The sequence below is a fragment of the Thunnus albacares genome, chromosome 12 (assembly GCF_914725855.1).
Source record: "Thunnus albacares chromosome 12, fThuAlb1.1, whole genome shotgun sequence".
Lineage (NCBI taxonomy): Eukaryota > Metazoa > Chordata > Actinopteri > Scombriformes > Scombridae > Thunnus > Thunnus albacares.
This window is the reverse complement of record NC_058117.1, coordinates 18,769,502-18,786,362: the sequence shown is the minus strand read 5'-3', so window position 1 is coordinate 18,786,362 and position 16,861 is coordinate 18,769,502. Positions and strand designations below refer to the sequence as shown.

At 38.3% G+C, this 16,861-nt stretch overlaps 1 protein-coding gene across 1 annotated transcript; it reads right to left on the bottom strand.

Annotated features, from left to right (window-relative positions):
• Positions 1-4,896: 4,896 nt before the first annotated feature.
• Positions 4,897-6,067, bottom strand: LOC122994707 (CD59B glycoprotein-like). Its single transcript, XM_044369527.1, has 4 exons — positions 5,987-6,067; positions 5,797-5,866; positions 5,525-5,650; positions 4,897-5,061 (listed from the first exon to the last, which is right to left on the bottom strand). Exons 2-4 carry the CDS (start codon positions 5,843-5,845, stop codon positions 4,955-4,957), a joined length of 282 nt encoding a protein of 93 aa, XP_044225462.1. The 5' UTR covers positions 5,846-5,866; positions 5,987-6,067; the 3' UTR covers positions 4,897-4,954.
• Between the last annotated feature and the right edge of the window lie 10,794 nt (positions 6,068-16,861).

Below are 16,861 nucleotides of genomic sequence, written 5' to 3'. Positions count from 1 at the left end.
CCAGACCTCAAGCGCTGCAGGGTGTGTTTATCCCAAAGACGGCACTTAATGTATTTTTTTCATATTCATCTGTGCTGTAATTGTTATGTTTCTGTTCTTTCGATTACATTTATACATTTACATTATATGCTCATACCCATTGGATTTGTCACCTGAATTATGCTCTTTACTCCTCCTTTCCTCCATTCTTAATTCTATTATATTTGTTGTAGTATCTTAGTGCTCCATCAATCCAGTATCCCCACAGGGAACATTAATAATGCAGTGATTCTTTTCAATTTGTGAATCCAGGAGTTGAATGCGCACACACTAATTTCAGCCATACGTCGCTGTAGTTACTGTGCTGTACATGCCATCCATTATCAGGGCCTGCTTTAGTCTGCCCACAGAAACAGAGGAATACCAAGTATTTGACAAAATGGAGGCAAGGTGGAGGAAGGGCACTAATTGCAAGACAGGAGAAGGAAGAATTAGAATTACAGGTTGCCACTGTCTTGTGTGTACTTCTGTGCATGCATGCATGGTTGAATTGCAGAGGCAGAGTTTCTGGTGAGACATGCAGTAATATCCAGATTAATGTCAGTGCCTCTGAGGCATCTGTTGCCACGGCTGCATGCCGGGGATTAATACTGGATATTAGAGGAGGTGGACTGGTGAAACAGAAACATTGAAAAGAGCCTTTGACAAATGAGAGAAGATGGCAGTGTAAGGGCATGAATTACATAAATTAAGGATTTAGAATGAAGCACAAAGACAAAGACAAACATTTCACAGTCAGGGATAGAGGTCTATCAATAGACTCCAGACAAAAAGGAATTAGAAAGCCTGTATGATAGAATCCCAATTAACATTTTTTCCCTTTTGCTTTTGAGGATGGTCTTTGTAAGCTTTATAAAAAGATCTTAAATGAATTCAAAGTGGCTGATGTGGAGCTGCGGGTGCAAATTGAGCATCTCTCTCTTTGCTGCTCCTCCAAACTCTCTGTGGGGACTTCACTCTCTTCTCGGAGGAAAGCTGCGGAAGTCATTGTTAGAATAATACCAGAATAACACCTGCTGATCCACAAGTCTCTCGCAGATCCTTCTGAAGTGTATTTGTGAACTATCAAACTGTTGTTCAACTCTCTAACAGGCAAAGTGACATTCAATTACTGACCCTTTTGAATCACTTCTTCAAGCTTCACTCAAGGAGAAGTGGCATTTGAAACAGGTGCTGAGATAGATTAGAGGGATGACGACTGAGTGTTAATGGACCATAGCTCTGTTTTAGATCAACCGGGTAGGGAGAAGGCAGGAAGACGGACAATTTTAAGTATAAGAGTGACATTCAATTGACGTCCAGGGAAAAGAGAAGAATTTCATGGATGACAAAGCCAAGTGGAGGTGTTGTTAGGGGAGATACTCAGTGCTCAGCCTCATTTAAACTATGACCAAAAGCAGCGTAGCATCTAATTCTTGTAGACAAGGTAGTGGAGGTAAATGAAAAGGCACTTAATTATAGATTGCGGTAGGTGACCCTTGTGAGGTGAACAACCACCAGAATATAGAATATACACAGTAATGTAAATATTGGTTACCAGGTTGCCAGGTAGTGCTGTCCAACTCTGGTGTAAAGGAGGCGATTAACAGTTTGGAAAACCTGAAATCACGTTTTTGGTACATTTTCATTTACTCATGCAGTACACGTGCTCCTTAGCTCACTACTGTGCTGTAGGGGTAGTGGTGCACACTGCTGTATGAGCTGCCAACCCTAAGGGCGTTTTCAAACCAGTCCGTTTGAATCAAACTCTAGTTCTTTTTCCCTCTTGGTGCAATTTCCTTGGGCAGATCTGAACACAGCAATCGTATCTGTGGATCAAAACAACCGCACCAAGACGCTTTGAGGATGTGGTCCTGGTCTGGTCATAAAATACATTCTGGAGCGGTTTGTTTGCAGTGGGAATGATCGAACCTCAGTCTGATCCAACTACTAGGAGTACTCTGCAAGTTTGAGCTAAACTGCTCCTTACATACATATCAGCTGTTGCTAGCAATTAGCCAAAGAATGAGGTCCGACTTGGACTAGCACAACAAGGAACGCTGCATTTGCATCTTGCTCCCGCCCCAGACACAATTAACTACCAAGTGGAGTGAATGTTCTCATGTGGCTTTTTGTGGTGCATTTTGGTTTGCTTGAGTTTTTTCTGTGTATATATAAAAAAAAAAAACGCAACAAGTTCACCAACTCATCCACTGATTCAGACCAGAATGTATGAACTATAGGTTTGAAAACACCCCAAGAGAATATGAGGTTGAAATAAGTGGTGAGACTAAACCAAACAATAAACCAAACAATGAGCTGAAAGACACAAAAATGTTCTGTGGGTTTATCATGATGTGCACCCTTTCACATTTAATCCATTGTAAAAATAAAAAAACTATTGATTAGAGCAGCTTTGATGTTTCATGATGTTAAAAGGCTATTTTAGATGCATTTACATCCCTACAAGATTAAGATTGTCTGAGGAAATCTGGATTCTCCTGCATGATTTTTAAAAAAGCATTTAAGTATTTGTATTGGTTTTCAAACAACCTTAACAGTTGATAACTTTAAACTCTTAGTGTAGATGCTGAGGGGGAAACATAATACAAATTCAATGGTGAATACAGTAAACTGAGTTTAGGTGAGATTATTCCTTATTTACTCTCTGTAGATGGATTGTCCATCCAAAACAACAGTTAATCAACTTGTCGTTGTTGATGAATTGTTAATAACATAATAGACTCATATTCTTTGTAAGATTTACAATTAAGCTTTAGCCACTGTTACAATCCATTACATACCTCCTTATATTACAGATATGTTTATCATGTGTCACTTGTCTGGACTGTAACATAACCCACTGTATAAACTATCACAAGGCAGGAATGGATTTCAAACCATTTATGAGTAATTCATGTCTAAAAAGCATTTTCCACTAATCTCTGTGACTCGAATATGAACTGACGGTGACATTCAGCATATATGGCATTTGGCACATTCACAAAGCCCATTTGAGGTCCATGATATCATGGAGATTAATCTGTGTGGAAAATAGAGTCCATTTGCCCAAATTAAATTCCAATTATAATAATAACTCTTCATCATTCATCATTTACACACACACACACACAAACACACACACACACACACACACACACACACACACACACACACACACACACACACACACACAAGCTTTTAAACTCATTTATTGCCATTACATCATTAAAGAAACACTGTTTAAATTTGGATTTGCACAACATTATTGGACTGCTTTTCATGCTGTTGAATATTAATAGAGTCAGATTACAGATTAAATTTAACTCAGAATGAAAAAAAGAGTGTAAGAGTGTACAACTGCAGGTTAATGGAGGATTTGTTGCAAATAACCATTAAAATGTGACAGTTCATAGGTTAGGTAAAGCCTGGGAGATAAACTTCTTACTGCATACAGGAGGGAGAATGATTATGAAATGATTCATGAATGCTTCTTTTCATATTACATAACAAAGTGCAATTTGGCTGAACTGAGATGTATATTCTTGCTTATCAGTGGTTCCACCTCTCATTGTTTTGTGGGCGTTTAGGTAAGGATTTCCTCCATCAGGGTGTAATATATACTCTATACTGTGTAAAAAAGCACGAGGGAAAAGCTTTGTGATTGCATCACGTAGACAAGAAAGAACAGGAAATTAAAGTGTAAAGCTAACTCTACACAGAAAGCAACTGTGTAGTTGGCATCAACATACATTCATCACACTGATCCATATCTGAAAAATAGCTGAGATATATTGATTGTAAAAATACCTTATCAGTCATGTTATGATCCAGCAGATGCAGTTAAAGCAGTTCTGTAGAAAAAACAACAAAAAAAAAGCATAAGAACATTTTCTCGCCTTCAAGCCTGAAATCTCTTGAGTTCTCTTGGAAAGCTCTGCTATCCAAAATGCAAAATTTTATTTACCAGTTGGCTGTACTGGCCTCTCACAGGTGCACACACTAGGTGCTAAATTGTTCAATTATGAATCAGAGCAGAGGGCCAAAGGTATCTCTCCCGTCTTGGAGATGAATCAATGGTAATATTTCAGTGAGAGGTAAGAGGGGGAGGATGGATAGAAGGAAGACGAAGAGCATTCTGGGTTGTATCAATCATGCCAGGTAATATTGCCTCTGCTGTTTTGCCAGACACAACACCGCCTGTAAAGTTGAAGAAAACAAAATCCTGAAATTAGCATCATCTTGATAACAGAAAATGTAAAAGGTATTAGAAAGGTTTTATTAGAAGAAAGATTTATCCATATAATGTCATGTCATGTGTCTACACACAAATGCAAAATTCAGGTTTTAGATGAAGAGACTGGTGGAGTTTCGCATTTGTCTGCATTTTGCATGTGTGTCATAAAGCAGAAACAGCACAAGATTAACAGGCAGAGAAACAATCAAGGAAGCTGCCTAGTGCCCTGCTATTCAACCAACCTTTTCTCACTCCAATTTAAAACAATGCTGAGTGATATTCCTTTTCTGTTTTGAGAGTTCTTAGTGCACCATATAATTCACATTGATCTGATACAACAATACACTATTTCAATATTGTCCAGAGATTGTTTGGTGTTGATTGGCAGATGCAGATTTGGTGATGTGGTCCAAAAACCTGCCAAGTGTGAAGTAGATCAGATGAATGGTTCTCGAGATATGCAAAGGACAAACATACAAACATACATACATACATACATACAGACAGACAGACAGACAGACAGACAGACAGACAGACAGACAGACAGACAGACAGACAGACAGACAGACAGACAGAGATTCCTTGCTTTATCAGATAGACTAGTTCATTTTGCTTGGACAAAATACAGCTGAACAAAGATCCATGCTTCAAATTTTTATTGTGCTTTAGTCATGCAGTATCTAAAGTCCAGGTGGACTCTTATTGGTTGCAGCCATCCCAGTTGCAGCAGCTGACCTGCAGACCCTGAGTGATTCCCAGCTTCAGGCACTCAACCATCTTGAAGCAGGACTTGTGGAAGGTGTTCTCTACAGAGAGAGAAAGGACAATTGATGAAAGTGTAAATGGCAATTTATTCTTGCATTTCCTTTTTTTGGTATATATGTACATGTCAGGGTGTTTTATTGGCCCAAACGTCTCTTAGAGGAGGTCATACTGGGTTTTCTTCAATGATCCTCATGAAAAGCTGAATCATGAGTTTTAATTTGACTTTTCTGTTCATAAGTTTGAAATAGAGACACACTTTTTGTGATTTTCTGTTATTTTTATCCTGTTATGATGTCAGATGTTAAACATGGTCAAAGTTCCAAAACGTGTGTAGAAATGCTCCCTGCAAGTCCAAAGTCAAAAGTTTCTTCTAACCATGATATGTGAAAACTGTGTGAAATGAAATTAGATTGTAATGTTAGATGTTTTGTCTTTTGATTTGACTGGTTATGACTGACAAGGGGCAGGTCTTGGTGAGGATGACAGTAGGACCACAGTACTCACCAGCGGGGGCAGGGTAGGTAATTTTGGCGCAGGCATTCAACTCTGGAGGACAGGTCACCGTCGTCTCCACACAGTCTACACTGTCGGGAGCCTCACGGACACAGTTCTGACACAACAGGGCCTCACCTATCATACGTGGAGACAAACAGGACTTAGATCATATTGCTTTGATCAAATCCAATGATGTGGAATCAATTCAAATTCAAATATTGAAGTTCAAATACGTTAAGATTAAAATCAGATGCTCATGCACACATTTGATTTGTATTTACCGTAGGTGGCGGCCAGCAGGAGCAGGAGAGCAAAAGCAAAGACCTTCATCTTCTTTTTTTCTTCTGAAGTCTGCAGGAGTAATAAATAGCGGAATGAAGTTACACCTTGAGACTACCATCCAAAGTCTGTCTGTAGTATTTCATTTACTTTATGTATATATTCATAGTCAACAGTGTGAAAGACACTTACCAACTGAACCTGAGCAGGTTACTGTGTACCTCCCTCTGCCTCCTCACTGCTTTTATACCACTTAATCTGCCTGGCACATCGCTGATAAAGGTCACAGCTGTGGGAAAGGACCCATATTGTGGAAATTTCTGTACCCAGTACAGAGACGTCAAACATGGGAAATCCTGACAGTTTTCATGTATAATTTATGTCCTCCCAAATGACCTGAATCTGAAATCTGAAATCTGAAAGTTTTCTAAAAAGTGTAATTTTTTAATAATGTCTAAACTGAAAACTTCTTTCTCTCAGTAGCATTACAATGTTCAGTATCACTTTATATAAGTTCCCAGTTAATCAGGTTTGGAGATAACTTTAATACATACATTTATACATAAGTTGTTGCTCCTCTCAAAACAAAAGACAAAAATAAAGACGTATTCCGTTACAGTTATAACATACAGTACCAGTCAAAAGTTTGGACACACCTTCCTATTCCCTTGAATGAGAAAGTGTGTCCAAATGTTTGACTGGTACTGTATATTCAGACATTATTGCCTTTCAGTAAACACATTTATTGAATTGAATGGTTTGGACACACATCAGTCATGGGGAAAAGATTTGAATGTTACATTTACAGATAATAAAAGGTCCAACTTAAAGAAAATGGTCATAAAAGGGTCATAAACACTTGACTTATTCATATTCAAATAATTAACCAGTTCTACTGGACCCTGTCTTAAGACTCAAACCCCAAATACTGGTGGACTGATACATAAACCTAACATGTATGGAAAGAAATTGAGGTTCTTAAATGTAACACGTTCAGATCCTAAATATTTTGTAACTTGATATCTGAATTGACAGAAACCTCCTTTATGACCACACATTTTTTTTCCCTAATGCTGACTGCTGTTAGTGAACACATGATAGATAAATGTAAAAATTCCCACCCCCAGTTGGCACTGCCATAGTGTTATGTTGAGCAACGTGGCATTTAGATTAGAAAAAAGTGTCAGCAGTGTTTGTTCCCATGCATCAGCCTACGGAAAAATGAGATTGGCTGAACTGAGTAAATAGATGAATGAAGTGAAACAACTATGTTTTTCCAGGAATTGTAAAAGCCAAACATGCAGCTTCAAAGTGATTTCACTACTTCTAATACTGCTTACTGGTACTGCTATTACCAACTAAAAAATCTATAGTTATAGTTAAGCCCCCCTGCATCGCATTAGAAAAAGCAATTGCACATGTGCTTTTTTTTATAAGGAACTTCAATTCACATATAAAAATATTTGAGAAAAAACATGATAAACTCATATAGGAACAAGTTTTTCAGACATTCAGACATATGAAAACATGAATTTCACATAATTATTTTTATTTATCTGTGTATTTATTTGTTGTAAGGTTGTTTTTCAGCATTTCCCTGAGATTTAAACAAGACTGAGCCACCTGGCAAACCCTTTGTGTGTTATTTACATGAGTATTTACATAAATAAGACCCTAAAGCAACCGGATAAGATAAAATTCTGTCCCACTCCGCTAAAAGAATCCAGTATCATCCAAATACAAGACTGTACATTTCTCAAGAACCGCATATGTATGTATCAATGGACAAACGTATCAATTCAAAGGATAAGCAATTAATGAATTAAATGGTTTAAATCCACACATAAACTTTACCAGTGAGACTAAACTGAGGTTGAACCGAGAAGCAGTTTACAGCCTTCTATTGGCTGATTCTATTGCCAATCAAACGTGCGCTCCTATTGGCTAGTTCAATTGCCTCCGCCTGTGTTTTTTTCCCTCCCTTGTGCACTTGTTCTTCTCTATTGGGCAGTTTAACTGAGCGGGGGCATGCCTTTGTCCCGCTCAGCAAGTCAGAGCCCAGAAGCCCCGCCCTATTGTGATGTGACGGTGTTCATATCAAACAGCCCCCGCTGCACTCAGACACGCAGCTGAGCTGCTCGCTGTTCGCTTGTTTATTCAAAGTTAATTAAACGTGTGGCGTGAACGAACACCTTCACTCTGGACATTTGTCTGTTAAACAGCTACAGCCAGCAGCTGGTTTGCTTAGCTTAGCACAGCACAAAAACTGGAAACTTGTCTATAGCGTGGTTCTGTCCAAAGGTAATATTTCTTTTCCTCACCAGCATCTCAAAACCTCATTAATTAACACACTGTATGTCTTTGTTTCGTTTCAAGTGCAGCTGTTTTCCTGTTTCCAGTTTTTTATGCCAAGCTAAGCTAACCATCTGGCTGTAGCCCTGTATTTAATGGACAAATGTCAAAGTGCTAACTCTCGGAAAGAAAGAAAATGAGTGTATTTCCTAAAATGTCAGCTTGAATAGAAGTGTGTTCTAGTTTTTGCTTGATTGACAGGAGTTCTTGTCTATCATACTGAGTCATGGTAGCAAGCCTCTCCTTCCATGTACCTATTCTTTAAATACCTGGCTCTTGTTAGTAAGTTCAAACCAGAATAAGGCTTAAAAATGTCCCTCCAGAAACCCAACAGTGACGTGTTTCACTTCTGTCGACATGGTATACACCCATCACCTCAGACCTAATTGCTTCTCTTTTATGTAATCCTTTTGTGGCAGAAAAATGGATTTTGTTCTGTTTTCATGCAGCGAACACATACTTGCATTTTATACTGTAAACCTTCTTGAAATTCCAAAGCAATTTAGAAGTCCAAGCTTATGTTTTGCCTCCCAAAGTTCTGCAGCAGCTTAAACATATAAGGAATGAAAGAAACAATTGAGCAAGGAACAAAAATTTAATCAAATCCTGCCAGAAATTCCTGTGTCTAACTCTCTGAATTACAGATGTTTGAATTAAAACACACAATACAAGTGAGGTGCCCCACACTGCTCAATATAGATATCTTCAAGGCGTCGACATCCTCTTCCCTTGAACAATTGATTTGATGTACCTCTGGTAATTCTTCCCATAGTCATGCATCAGTGTTTTGTTAGAGGCAGTGTAATGGATTTGAAATTAACTTTCTCCTACCCCAGCTGTTTGTTTTATTAAAAACAAGCTACAAATGCTGCCTGGATCTGTGTATAGCGATACCGGGCTGAGAACTGACTAGACATTGCAGTTAAATCAATCTAGCTGTCCTAATTGAAAAATTAAGATCTCACAAAAGCCTGAAAAAGAAATTCAAGCAAACAAATAATTTTTTCAGTCAGCTCTCTAATGAAGTGCTGCAGTGCACAGCCTCGTTGATTCAGACAGTCTCTATTTATTCATTTTTTAATGGATTTAGTAATCAGTGTGTTCCAGTATAATAGGCCTTTTTCACAGGAGCAACTCTGACTTTTTAGGCTATTAAAAGCACAGGTGTTACTAATAATATTAACGATGGTGGTGAGCCAGCGTGCACAATACCAGACACCTGAAATTGGAACAGCTAGATGGAAGTCAGTATTATTTACACCTGTGTTTTTCCTACTGTGATGTGTCTTTTGTGAAGAAGGCTTTGTAAGGTCTTGAACCTAATGTTTACACTTCGTAATTTTTTTTTTTGTGAAAATTGTGTGCTTTCTTCTGTTGTATCACAAAAACAGATGTCTGATGGGAAAGAAGACTACTCCTGTGTAGCTGTATGTCACGTCATGTCATATTATGGTATGGTATACTAGATTCCAAAAAGACAGTTACAGCTGAATGATACAGTATGACATATGGATGGGAATATGGATGTGGAACTGAATGTAAATGTGTTCTGCGTATACAGTGTATGTATATATGGGAGAAGGAAATGCAGAGCTGCTGTGTCTGGTTTGTGTTACTCACACTAAACTAATAAAACTCAGCTGTTGGTCAGTTAGGGAGGCTGATGGTCATGTGACTTGGGTAATGTAATAATGATGTATTCCCAGTTACATTGAGGTGTAATTTTATAAGACTTATGATGTGTTGAAAGAAAGGTAAAATACAATGCAAATGATTACTGCTAAAATGACAAGCATTAAGTAGAAGTGTGTTGAATTATCATTATATTGAATGTATACCTCACAGAAACTTGTGATTGATATATGGGCACAAAGTATGTTAAAAATAATCTCACTCAGTGCACTGGATAAAAGAATAAGTGTGTTTATATTAAACTTCACCTTTTTATTAAACTTCACCTTTTTAAAAAAAATAACCTCAAGTAACGATCGAGAAATAAGGGTGTAATATGGCAAGAATAACTTTAGGAAAAATAAAGCCAGAAGAAGGATTGAAAATAATGCTGTAAAGTAACCTTGAACAGTTGGAAAAAAATAAAAGAGCATAACTGGACAGAACTGGTTATGCCAGTCATAACCAGTTCAGCCCAAAACCTATTTTTGGGACTTTGGGTCTGCAACAGGTGATGTATTATAATGATTATAATGGTGTAATTGGCTAGTATGAAGAGGCTGGACATTAGTTGTGCCCTATATAAAGCAAAAGGTATAAAAACTGAGGTGTGGCTTTGTTCCCCAGAGCATCTGGTGGACCTTGTGTATACTGTGACTGCTCTCCTTTTTTGCCTGGCATTAAAGTACTTTTTTGCTGCTCAGAACTCGGACTCCTGATGATTCTTTTCATCAAAAAGAAGTTTTGTCCTTGAGCTGATCTGAAACTTTTTTCAACTGAGGTCCACACAAGATACACAACAACATTTCAATATGATGCAACACAAAAATAGAGACTGTATGTAACATAGACATTTAAATTATTAAATGGTTAGGGACCATTTAGCACCTGATTCAGAGTAAATCAGGAACTAAGTGGTGATCCTTGTAATAGAGCATGTTAACAATACACATGGTAAAATGTGCCAAAGATTACAATGATAAAAGATTAAAAAGTCGTGAACAGTGTTGGAGGTCCATGATTAATTGTGGGGAAATGTCTGTGTTGAGCATGTTACACATCCTGAGGGAAGCAGCTCAGTACTTTATGTCCTTCGCTACATTCTGTTCACATAGCTTCTCTCTCTGACACGAGCCTGACATCTCTGGGGAAACTGAAGCCTGAAGGCAGAGAGTTTTTGTTCTTGTGGTACCTACAGTACTTTCAAAACAGCACAAGATGGCATAGGGATCACAATCCAATATATTGCATTTCAGGGTATAAATTGTACTGGGGCTTCATTTCGTGACATCGTAAAACTCAACTGATAAGTCCTAAACTGTTTTATAGCTGAAGATAGAGCCAAGTAAGATTGTTTCACTGCCATCTTAGACCCCAATCATATCTACTTCAGTGAGGGCAGTTTTTTTTCTTCCATCTTGAACTTTGTGCTTATAAATATTTGCATCCAAGGATACAAGGTGGAAATACATAACAAACCCGCATCTATTCTATGCCTTTTAGAGATTAGGGACTTCACTGAAATGCCATCCACATCCCACCACTGAACAGATTAAATCCCAGCTGAGATGTGAAATCAGATTTGCTAAATTGAGGCCTGTCACATTTTCTTAGAGGTTTCTGTCAAAACAAACACTCTAAAGATGATGTGTGAGTTATATGTGATACTATCAAATTTCACAGATTAATATGAATTGAATAATACACTGAATAAATTGCTAAATTGATAGATTGCATTTAATTTAAGGTCATACTGTATGATTACATGTTTTGGGGTGCTGTGTCTGTTTTATTTAGAGAAATGCTAGCATCCGAAGATGATGTTTTGACTGTGTAACATCACTCTAAATGAAATATCTGGCTATCAAACCAGCTTAACTATAGTGTTGGCTAAAATATTGAAATGAAATGAAAGGTTTCAAAGGTGGAGAAAAGGATTAAAGAGCTTCACTATGAATTCCTGGCAGCTTTTAAATAAATTAAACATATACAGTAGGGGATCAAGGACAGGGTATTAAGCTGAAAGGTGTAGTCTGAGGATGGAAGAGTAACTATTGATTAAAGCTTCTTTCTGCTTGCTTATTGTACTGCGCAGTAATCTAGAGAATGCTCAGTAAATTGAACACTTAGAAAGGAAACCTGGTTAATCAAAGGTCTAACAGCCTCAACACGAAGGAATTAAGAACAAAAACTTGGAAGAATTTGAGCACATGTGAATTTCATCCAGACATGGCATCTTAAACTGATCAGTTGGCACTGCTATGTTGTCAATTTTTTTTCCCCACTTATTCAACGTCTCAGACACTCAGCGGGGTTTTCATCACATATTCTCTTTAGAATTCCTTAACACCCCAGCCTGCATGCTTGTCTTCAATTTTTAGACAAGTGCATGGAGAAATCTTCTGAATAATGATATCTGGTCAAAGGTTTGGGGAATACAGAATTGAGTTTCCCATCATATGACAGCTCGTGGCAAAGGTTTCACCTCTATTATCCATGATTTAGACAAAGAGCTCAGCTTCATTCAGCCAGTTCTTCATTAAAGTGCTGCTGCTGTAAATCCACATGATTATACAGAATGTGAATGATACTCCTGGCAGCCTCTCAATATGAGATGATGGTATATTTATAACCTAAAATTTGTATAGTCAGATACAATTTTGCCTAAAATATTTCAATATAAATGAATTGTTACTGGTTGGAACAAGGGAAGAAGTTCGGGGACTAAAGGGGTAACACATTTACAATGTAATCTCCCTAATTAATTTTTGTAAAGCAAAATTATTAAAATAAATGATACTTTAATGACTAATTTAATTTCACTATTTGCACTATTACTCTGTTTTCCCCATTCGTCCTGTCTTGCAACCTAGAAACAATATTACTGTACCACATAATTATTTATGGGTACTTCCCCAGTCTCTTGTCTAATTTCCTTGTACTTAAACATGGTGGGTACCAGTTTAAATGCCTGGCATGAGAGTATTTTAATGACACTCCCATTTGACTTAAACAATTACACTGTAATTTCCTGTTTCTAATATAATAATATGCTGATGTGTGGGGAAATACTGTATATTGATGTGGACATTGGCATTACCATCTGGCTACTTTCAGTAACAACAAGCCTGAAACCACAAGGTTACATTTATCATACTGTTCATCAGTTGTGCTGAAATGAGGAGTCGAGATAAGCCAATGGAGTTATTGTTCCAACATGTAGCCTAACAATTGTTAGCTCATTATTTCAGTTTTATCATCCCCAAATGTATTGTTTTGGTTCAAACCAAACAACAGATAGACAAGGTTAGTCACGGTTGAATATAGTGGAGTATTTAGCAGCTAAAAAGCCAGATATTTCCCTCAGGAACTGGTGGAGACCCTACTCCAGATGGATGCTATTGTTACTCTGTGGCTGCTGGATGTCTAAATACAACTGTGTGATGATCCCTCTGCTTGCTTGCCTTGCTCACTGCTGTGTTTTCTGGCTACAAGGGTGGAAACCTGAAGGTAACATGATTGGGACAGACCTGGGCCTGGTGTGTCCCATGCATACATAAGGCCAGAGTCCACAGAGGTCTCCCCTTCCCTAAAACTCGTATCTTTTTCACATTACAACACACTGTCATTCATCCACTTCCTACTCTACTGAAACTACAGACTTGTCATGCTTACTTACACTTAGGTGTGGTATAATTTGACTCTTTCATTAAAATGAATGTACTCTCTTTGTGTACTTACTTTGTATACCTGTGTGTTATCATTTTTGCCACAGATCTGACAACTGTTTGCTAACACCTTCACCATATCACATTTGTAAGGTGGTAATATGTCAATGTTGTGCTTACAGAAAAAAAAAAAAAAAGCAATTCATTGGAATAACACTCAGAATTGTCTGATCCTCTTGGTAGCTGATTCATCATTCACTCTTCACTGATCATGCATACACAGTCAACTGTGCAAATATTCCTCCAGAGTAAAATACTGCTTTAGAGAAAAATCGAGGAGCAGATTACCAAAGACCTCTGACAAGGACAAAACATTATTGTGGAGATTGCAAGCCATCTTGTTTTTAAATGTGCTGCTTAAATTTCCAGCGAACCAGCCCTGCTAATGGCATTTAGTTTCTAATGAAGCCTCTGCAAAGACTTTTAGCTGAAGAAGATATTCTGTGATTTACCTCCGTTGCCAGGGTGCTGTTTGTGGAGATTCTCTGCTCTTAACTCATACTCATATGTTATAATTATGTTAACTTGGCACCTGGGAACACCACATGGCCACATGGTGGATACAGAGCAGAAAATGTTTACCATGACAACATAATTTCACCACAAATTGTGTTACCATCTCTCACCTGAGCAATGAGAAACAGCAGATGTCTCAAGTCTCCGAAGGTTTGAATGAGAGCGCCAACAGCATCGTGGCTCAGCTTTATTGGCCAGTTTTATAGAGCAAAAGGCACAACATGACATCTTTTACAGTTGAACTGAATTTTGAATTTGTGTAATGTGCATCTTTAATGCCACAATGTGTTGTCATCGAGTGCTCCGGAGAAGTGTTTAAAACAGGCATCTCATGCAACACAGAATACTCTCCAACACTGTGACATGTATGGTGCTCACCATCACTGAAAAAACAAGCACAAGGTTAATCTGAGGCAATGGGAGTGACATCCCGTAAGGCGTTGCTCTTTGTCAGGCGATTTCACAAGGGCACCCAGGGCGTGTCAGTCTAGCACGCAATATTATGATGAAGATCATGGAAGGAATCAGCCTCTGGGAAATAAAGTGGCTGTGACCAACATATTTCTTCATCATCAGTGAGTAGATGTAGTGTCTGACATGCCAGCTCACACAAGCTGACTCACAGAGTGGCAGTTTTCGTATTATACTGCTGTATGAGCATTTCTCCACACAACATCATGAGCTTCTGGAAGGTTTTGATTATTGAGTTACATACCTTTAGATAAATGAAGAAATATATTTCCATGCTCACACTGGCAGTGCACTACACCTCCTATTCATTTTAAAAAGACAAATGGAGGAGTCTATGAAATAACACCAAATTGCTATTAAATTAGAAAGCATTGAGTTGCACTCTGTAAATGAAACAAAGCTTAATTTGCGCTGCTAGCTATGCTTTTAAACTGTGTTTGAATGATAATTTCATGCACAAAATTAACTTTGTTTTTCCTTCTGGGCAGAGCAATCTCTGAAACACTGTTTTTATTTCAGTGTTCTGTTACATTGGATGCTTCCTTGGAGGTTGCTGGGAGAATAAACAAAGCGATGGTGATTATGGCTCATTTTAACCACAAGGGCCAGACTGAGGCCAGCTATTCTTTCAGAAGGTCCAGTTAAATTAACCCTGAAACTAAGCGTGCTTGCTTTGGCAATGTTGCGGTGAAGTGTAGGAAGAATTTGTGAGGAAGTAAAGTCAGATTGGTCTAAAAATAAGGCATAGAGTGGGACATGTAGCCCACGGGTATTGTTTTGTACAAACAAATACATTTCTATTTGAAGTACCTTTGCATGGTGAGTAGAATAGAAACAAGGCATTACATTCAACCATAGTAAACCACAGAGGACACAGGAGGACCGTAAGAGGAAACTGTACACATATCTGGTAAGCTCAGTGCTTATAAAGTTACACTATATATATGTTTCTGGTCTGTCACCTCATGAGAAATTAAGCTTAGTGAAAGTTCAATCAGGAAGACTTAGAGGATTTTTGCATGATTTACAGTTCAAAAAACTGATTTATCTTATAGTGGTCCATTATGCAGCCCCTCAGTTCAACCTCTGTCTGAAACAGGCCATATGAGCTCCTGTCTCTTCAAGGCCCCCCTCCCGATGATCCCGCTCTGTTCTGATTAGTTAGGCTACACAAACAAACAATAGCAGTAAGATCTCACTTCTTTTTCTTGTTCTTTACTTGAAATAGAAACTTCTCAAATACACCTGCACATGTTCGAGCCCAAACCCGATCCGAAAAATGCGAGTGGACGATGTGAACAACTCGTGGAACAAGATTTGCAACAGAAAGTGGACAGCTATTTGTGGGCATGCTCCAACAATCTGATGTCATCAAGAGGAGGAAGTAGAGGTGCATTGCAAACAAAGTGTTGCAGGTTGAAGCCCTGGTTTTTGACTTGCAGGGAGCATTTTATATACCTTCACCTCAACTTTTGGAACTTTGACCATGACATCCAACGTTATAACAGAAAATAACAGAAAATCACAAAAATATATGTCAGCTGGCTGAGTTCACATTTTTCACTTCAATCAATAAAAGTTTTATCACAATCTCTGAGTCAGTCATCTTCTTACTGTCAAACTTTAGAACTACAGTGTCAGATCAATATAAGCCACCTCCACCGCATTCACTTCCAATTTCATCAGAACCAGCTGTCCATTGTCTGGACTCCATGGGGAATATTCCTGCACAGTTTATGGCGTGAATTTCTGTGTAAAAAATATCTCGTTGCCAGTTGTTATCAGAACAGATGTGAAGACTTGACTATATGCAGCATGTACATGGATACCACTCCTACTGTTTGAAACCGAAGCCTTTTTGCAATAGAGGTTGATTGCACATAGCAATCTGTGTTGTTGGTCCTAATAAGTCTATAATAATAAATAAAACACTAACAGCCACAACAGATTTATTCACATAGCACTATTCTTGTCAGGTACACTCTATATTCTTTGTACAACTCAAAGGGGAAAACATACACACCCTGACACAAAGGCTCTGGAAAAACAAAGACAACAGCTGATAAGTCATTTCCCATCTTCACCCTAATAACTCACACCTCCGAATCCCGAGAGTCCTGGTAATAACACAAACAACTAAAAGTCATTTCAGATCATCCACTTGAGCCCCACTTGGATTATCAACCACTTGGATTATCCTTGCTGCAGCAAAGAAACAAAAGACATCCAACAGCACACACTCGAGGGCGCGGGTGCTCGCAAACAGACACAAACAAACAGCACAAACACATCAAATTGGATAAAGAGTCAAAGCTTGAGCTGGACATCC